Below are 7,727 nucleotides of genomic sequence, written 5' to 3'. Positions count from 1 at the left end.
ACATGTGTTCTGTTCGGGAGGGGAGGGGAGAGGCCTGGAAGACACAGGGCTAGCTCTGGAGAAATCCCATAGGTAGAGAAGCCCTTAAACAAGCTGCTTGAAGCTGGAGTGCAGGCATATCGCACAGGAGTCCTGTCTGGTTAAGCACAACATAGGCTTTAAAATGTTTTTCCAGAAAATCAGTAGGTCGATCTGGGTCACGTGCGAGTAGCTTGTGGTCCTACAGATGTTTTGGCCACTACAGTTCGCCACACTGACAATGCTGTCTAGACAGAGGCATGCTGGAATGAATGGGAATGGTTTGTCATGTCTGCCTTAATTGCCACTCAGATCAATGATAATGAATTTAGGATAATGATAATGCTCATTATCAGTGATAATGTTCCCTTAGCTTGCCCTCAAAACCGGCTGGGCTGAATAAAGTGCAGCACCATCAGCAGCCCAGGGCAACACACAGTCTGATGAACTCCCTGGCTGACCACAGCCAACGTGCAAGCTGGAACAAGGACCAGTGAAAACTGGCGATGGGGAATCCTGGTTTGCACTTAATACTAAGCCATGCTGTGATTTGTTGACTTGTCCTGGCAAACAAACCAAAGTCTGCTAGCCAACTGTAGAGCAGAGATGGAATCTATGGTTTGTTGGTGGTGTACAAAGCTTACTTGATTAAACCAGGAGGGGGCAAACAGTTGGCTCTCCAGATGTTTTGGATCTTAGCTTCTAGCACTCCTGACTAAGCTGACCAGAACTTTTGGAGGTGAAGTCCAAAACAGCTAGAGATCTATCTTCTGCCCATCCCTGTTTTAAACTGTGGCTTGTCATATGTCTGAATCCTGAACTCTGGCTTATCCTTGGCTTGTTTGCACTATTGACTCCCCAAAAGCAGAAGCAATGACCAAAACCTGTTTGAACATGAAACTGCTGTGAAGCCTGGAAAAATGGGCAAGAGAGAAAGGAAAGAGGGAAAACAAATCATGAAGAGGGAAACAAGCCAATGTCCCATTCACTGATCTGCAGGGCAATGCATTGTGAAAGTAAGAAATCACGGTTAATTTAAATCATGGCTTGGTTTCCAAGAGCATGCAGATCCTGGCAAGGGTCAAGCCCAGATGCATTGTGGGGAAATTAAATTGGTAGGATGCCCAGCATCCTGGTCAGGTGCTCCTCTTGGGACTAGACCCTCTTTAAAGAAAAATAATTATAATGGGGTGTCAGTGTTGGAGCAGATGAGCACTCTGGGTAATGGGGTAGTCTTTGCTGAATGACCAACTTGGGAGAAAATGCCCTTGTTTAGTTCAATCTCTGCTTGAAGTACCTCTGTTAAAGGCAACCCAAGTCCCTCTTCATTGCCCCAGAGGGTATATCCCCTTGGATTCACCTCTCTGTGTATTAAGAGATATAGGCATGAATTATTAAGTCTTTGGTGTCTCATGAAACAGCCATCCGTTCTGAGTTCCTTTTGTTTGCTGTCTTTTGGGCCAAGCTGCTCCCATCTCTTTGCATTTACTAAGTTCCACCAGCAAATGCCAATATCTATTTGGAGACTTGACAAACTGAGAGTGCATAATATTTGCAGCGTCGTGGTTGCGATACCCAGTGACAAATTTGTGCAAATTTAAGTACGGCTTCCGCTGAGCTAGAACAAGCTGGGAGGGGTCGCGGAGAGGCTGTTTCTGTTTGGGAGGTGGGTCATAGACTCTGACCAGAGAAAGTTACACTTTATATTGTGTAAGCAAAATGAATGAATTGTACACGTCTCAAAAAAGATGAATTAAACAAATTAAAAATCCCCCTTACATGCTTTTTATAGCACGTAGCTGGATTTTCCATTGTCTCCTGGGCTAAAATGACCTCAATTATTTTTAACTTCAGACAGTATTGCTTGAACTTTCCAGGCTGGCTTTCTAAACACAACTTTACTTGGCTTAGCACTTCGTTACTCAGACTATCACAAGGTGTCAAATGCGAACCAGCTAATGAGATATCTTTTGCCGTCTTGTCCTTGAATCCTACTTGGGCATTAGGGTGGCCACGGACATGAGTCCAAAGTAGAGGAAACGCATCACCCCAAGGGCATGAAAGAGGATGGTGATTTGTGTAGCCTTCACATATGATCATCTTTATGCATAAATGCAAATTTAAAAATAAAAACTATGACTGAACTGGAAATATATCTCATCTGGCAAGGAAGGTTGGCCTGGTAACTCGTTTGACTGTTCACATGTGATAACTCTTGGTAGACAACACCTAGGCTCTTTCCTCCTTGTCTTTCTTATGGTTCTTCAACTTTAAACAAGATTTGGACTGGACAGTATGTCAATAGAGGACATCTTCAAACATAGGGCAGTCCTCTGACAGGTCTTCAAAGGGAGGACTGTCCTCTATAAAGCAAGTCATCACCCATATTCCCAGGCACTGCTTTTCCACAACTTACTTGAATACCTCCAATTTCCATCAAACAGGAGAAGCAGCCTTAATTTCTTCTTCTCCCCTGGGACAATTAGTTTTGGACTGAGCATGGGTGGGGGCAGGAGGGGGGATCCAAGCAGCATAAATACCCCCTTCGCTATCACATTGCTCTCATTTCTGTTGTTTACTGCACACATATTTTAAGAATATGCAAAATGAGCCTTTAAACACCCTTCCTTATTCTGGTGCCATGAGAGATGTGTTGGCCCACAACTCTCATAATCCCCAACCAGCACTACCAGTGTTGCTTGGGTTTGTGGGATTTGTAGCCCATTGCATCTGGAAGGCACCAGGGTGAGGGAGACTATCTTAAATATGTTATATGAGGGGTAAAAAAGATGGTGATGTGACATAGAGAACTTAAACTCAGGTTTGCACAGGATCCCTTCCCTTCCCTTTAGTTCAAGGGGCCAATGACATTTCTTCAGACATTCTTCTGGTGGTTCCAGTGGAAGGAAAAGGCCCCAAATGGTAGTTCGCCGAGTTGCATGTGCTTCTAAACAGCCCATTCATACATGCTTTAATTTTATATGGAAATATCCGATTTTCCTATGGATACTGGCACCAAGCTTTTTTTCTCCCCCTTGCTCTTTAATTGAGTAATGGGGAGAGTCGTCCTCTAAGGCCCAAATAACATGTAACGGGCTTCATTCTGTAGACTGTCTCTTAGGAGATGAAAGAAATCATTTGCTATTTCCTTCCATCCATCCCCTGAAGGATTTAACATTGGGTAATGCATTTTATCCATCACAATCAAATCCCTGTTAAGTGTATATATTGTGTTGTGCTGATAGTACTGGACCATAAAACATTCCATGCTGTTGAGGACCTGATATAACATGCATTTCTGGCTCTGCATTTCTGGAGCAAGAGGTTGGACGAGATGGTCTTCTGGCCCCTTCCAGCTCTTCCAGTTCTATGAAACCTGGGAAGAAGTGCAGCTTCATGATGGATTGCTCATACGGATGGTGACACTTCCCTGAAGCTTCATTACTCTGTCCGGAAGATATGCTTCTGTTTATGTAAACTGCACTTCATTTCACCTCTCCAAATCCCACACCATCATTTGTTCTGATTAGAAATGTTTCTGAAATGCCAGCACACGTTGGAGGAGGAAGAGATGTTTTGTTCTTCTAAGCCAGCCTTGCCAACTTGTTCCATTTCTGAACGTGCTGGGCTGCAAGCCCTGTGCTGCCAGGGAATCATGGGAGTTGTAGTCCAACACTTGTCAAGTTAGGGGAAGCAGTTCTCATCCCATCCAGATAAATATAGTGAACGGTGAATGGCCCCTGATGACTAGCAAGGGCGTGAACTGTCAGAATGAAGGTGCGGTTGTTGTTGTTGGGGATTTTTATGAGCTCTCAGTGGTAGGGCCTTTCTTGAGGCCGAGAGATCTGGCTGGGAACTTCAAGGGCATGCACACTCCTGAACGTTGAGCAAGCAACCACGGTTGTTTTCCTTGGCAGCACGCTCCTCAAAAGTATGATCCGTGCACACATAATCCCATCAGGGATTCTTCTGGATCTTGCTTTATATCAATAGGATCAGCTGTTGACACATACTGAATTTTAGATATTCCACCTTGGTTGGTTACAGAATCTTATTGTTCCTCTCTCTAAATGGATGGTGTGTGTTATCAGTTTTTTAGCTGTCAAAAGGGCATGGGAAATTCCTTGATGCTGACCATTAGTTACGTAACAGCAGTCACTGTTTTGTCTCAAGTCACCCTCCAATATAGCCAGGTGAAACAACAGAATCAGTTCTGGAACCAGTGGAGTCAAATGGCCCTTGGTCCCAGCAGAACCAACAAAGAGGCCCTTCCAGGCTCATCTCTTTCTTCAATGCAACTACTTGGGTGGTGGTTGGAAAAACATCTTTCCAGAGTTTGAGGATGCTGAAAAATATCCTAGAATATCTCAATCAGGCACAGAGTGTTTATGTCAACTTCTGCATTTGGAGCACATGAAAACAAATAATAAAGTAACTCATGTTTGTGTTTTTCTTCCATTATAGAAGTACAAATATAATTTGCTACAGAGGATCAGCTGTGAAATAGAGGAACAGAAGAGGACTCAGAATGGAAACAAAGTTTGCTGCATTGCTGAAATTGTAACACAACAAAGGATATTTGTTTTTCTTCACCTCTTCCTCATGCACATCTTTGGCATATCCAGCCCTCTGTGTCAAAACAAAGTTCACTGGAGAAAGAGCATGACCAATATAAGAGCTTCTTGCTCTAATGGATTCTGTGCAAAATAAGTTTCAGGATAATAATCAAGAAGACACTGAAGATGGTTGCAAGCAGAAACTCTTATGTTTTAGAGAAACAAATTCTAACAATCCCCCAGAAGAAGAGTATTATTTTTTAAAAGATAATATTTATTCCAAATAAGACTTAAGGATAGTGTGGAAGGATTGGCAAGCTTGATGGTTCTGCACAAGAAACCAAGATGCTAAGAAAGCAGGCAATAAAGATATTTTTCATTTGCAGTTTCTCACACTGTCTGTCTCCTTCCCATTCCTCTACACGGGTACCCAAAGCAGCTTAATCTTTAGCTAATTGCACAGGATTTCCATTGGTACTGACATATCCACACCTCATCAAAAGCATGATGTCTAATAACTCAAGCTGTAATGAAGAAAATGAGTTTTCAAAACGCTTCTACGCAATCATGTACACCATTATCTTGGTTCCCGGACTGATCGGCAACATTTTAGCTCTCTGGGTGTTTTATGGGTACATGAAGGAGACGAAACGAGCTGTGATTTTTATGATCAACCTGGCAATTGCAGACCTGGCCCAAGTATTATCTTTGCCGCTACGGATTTTCTATTACATCTCAGAAAACTGGCACCTGGGCAAAGGGGTCTGCATGTTTTGCTTCTACCTGAAATATGTCAACATGTACGCAAGTATCTACTTCTTAGTTTGCATCAGTGTGAGGCGGTTTCTATTCCTCATGTATCCCTTTAGGTTCAAGGACTGCACACGGATTTACGATGTGTACATTTCCATTGCTGGATGGATTGTGGTATGCATTGGTTGCTTGCCTTTCCCCCTTTTGCGACTCGCGTCAAATGATCATCGTACCAGCAACACGTGCTTTGCGGATCTTCCCATGAAGGCTGTTGATGGCACCATCTCTATAGCAATGATGACCATCGGAGAACTGGCTGGATTTGTAACCCCTTTGACGATCATCCTGTATTGTTCGTGGAAGACCGTCTTATCGCTCAAGGAAAACAGTTCCGTTTCCCAAGACCTCGGAGAGAAACAGAAAGCTCTGAAGATGATCTTGACCTGCACGGTGGTCTTTCTTATTTGTTTTGCCCCTTACCACATCAGCTTCCCTTTGGATTACTTTGTGAAATCCAACAAGATAAAGGAGTGTTCCACCCGGAAGGTGATTTTGATATTCCACACAGGGGCTTTATGTCTTGCCAGTCTAAATTCTTGTGTAGATCCCATCATTTATTACTTTACCACCAATGAGTTCCGAAGACGACTTTCAAGGCAAGATTTACAGGATGGTACTCCGCACCATAATGAACACTATGGAAATACAAATGGCCCAGAGCAGAGAAGTACCATTGAGTGAGTGGGGGCAGTGGGGGGGAATCCAAACCACGTGCTCTGAAAATGACTCTACGGACTCAAAAGCCTCTGCTGGCCTTGCCTATTTTTGGATGATTCAACCAGTGGACCATAAGAACAGACATCACCTTGACTCACACATCCGTCAATACTACTGATTTTAAATGCTGTTCAGAATTACATGAGCAACTATATCTGAATGCAACACGGAACTTACATGTTAGGCTAAATAGACAGCATTGCTTATCAAAAAGTGGCATAGGGCAAAGCTTTTTTTTTTTATCATGTGTTTATCCAAAGACACAATTACAGTTCCTGCTTCTTGGAAAGCAAGGGCAACACACAAATTGCCTCCCTTCTGGGTGCTGAAAGTAGACACTCTTAATATTACAGGAGGGAAGGTGGTTAGAGCAGTGTAGTGGGACACCGGTGATCCTGCTTTTAGTCCCACTCTGCCATGATGCTCAATAAGGGTGAGCCACCGATTCCCAGCCCAGCCTACATTACAGGGTAGGGTTAAACTGAACGATAAAATTCCACCGACCCTTTAGAATTTTTGCACCAGGGCAACCCCTTTTTATTTTCCCAGTATTTTAAAGGTTGATGGTTTATTAAATTGGAATTTTATTATGTATTTTAAATTGTATTTTAGTGTGCTGTGACTGGTTTGTGAGCCATCTCGAGACCCGTTTCAGGTAAAGACAGGGTAGACATGTTTTAAATAAGTAGGAAGGGTGCCATGGGCTTCTTGGAGGAAAAACGGGGAGATACAAGCAGAACAGATCCATGGATCGATTAAAATGGGTGCTGCTGAAGAATAATGACACCACCTTGCAAAGGAAGTTGAGAAACTTTGGGATGCACTGCTCCCGTTTTCCTTAAATGACAGCACTGATCAGTGGTATGAAATTCCACTTGCTGTTTTCCTGGAGTTTTAAATTTCTTTTGTACAGGGCAAATATACTGTGAACTGTTAATTTAATATGTCTGAAGGATATAATTTATATTAAAAACATTTTGGTACTATAATAAACTGGATATACTGTGATTTATTTATATTTTATACCACCCAATACACTCAACTGTTAGCTGCACTGCTTTAAAAATAATATGTGATCCAAAGGTCACATTATTTTTAGGATTATTTTAAATCCTAAAAATAATGGGGGTGGGGAGGGTTGCCATAAAGTTTTTTTTTTATGATATCCCCCTCTCAGGTGCTGACTTTTCTACTTTGCTTTCTGGGATGCAGTTTTACCCTCCGTATTTTATGTCATGTGTTACTGATTCCATTGTTAGCTACCTAGCAGCAGTGGGATATAAAACAGGAAACAGACATGTAAATAAATACATTTATGCGAGCAGAAAAACACCTTTGGATTCAGCCATGTCTAGCTGTATTAGGGCTCTTTCACCCCTCCAAAATTAGGTGCTTGATTCCCAGATCATGCTAAAGGCCTAGGTGCATTTGGGAGGTATTCTAAGTGCCAGCCATCATAAGCAACTACTCCAAAGACCATGTTCCCTGTTTGGCTTCTCATTGGAGGACTCCATCACAGTGAAGACCTATACCAGAATATCTGTTCCTGCTCAACATCTGCCTAAGAATTCAGACTTTTGCAGAGTAGAAAGAAAGTGCTTCTAGATATACATTTTTAGAAGC

General features: G+C 42.5%; 1 protein-coding gene across 1 annotated transcript in view; it reads left to right on the top strand.

Moving 5' to 3' along the window:
* The window catches only part of LOC123022109 (probable G-protein coupled receptor 174), a 9,688-nt gene extending 2,597 nt beyond the window's left edge, over window positions 1-7,091 (top strand). Inside the window, exon 2 of the mRNA XM_044427533.1 lies at window positions 4,483-7,091. Within this exon, the coding sequence (XP_044283468.1) occupies window positions 5,079-6,068 (990 nt within the window). The 5' untranslated portion in view covers window positions 4,483-5,078 and the 3' untranslated portion in view covers window positions 6,069-7,091. The remainder of the gene's footprint in view (window positions 1-4,482) is intronic.
* The last annotated feature ends 636 nt before the right edge of the window (window positions 7,092-7,727 follow it).

The sequence above is a fragment of the Varanus komodoensis genome, unplaced genomic scaffold (genome assembly GCF_004798865.1).
Source record: "Varanus komodoensis strain SLA01 unplaced genomic scaffold, ASM479886v1 scaffold18_3, whole genome shotgun sequence".
NCBI classification, from domain to species: Eukaryota; Metazoa; Chordata; class Lepidosauria; order Squamata; family Varanidae; genus Varanus; species Varanus komodoensis.
This window is presented reverse-complemented; position numbering and strand designations above follow the sequence as displayed.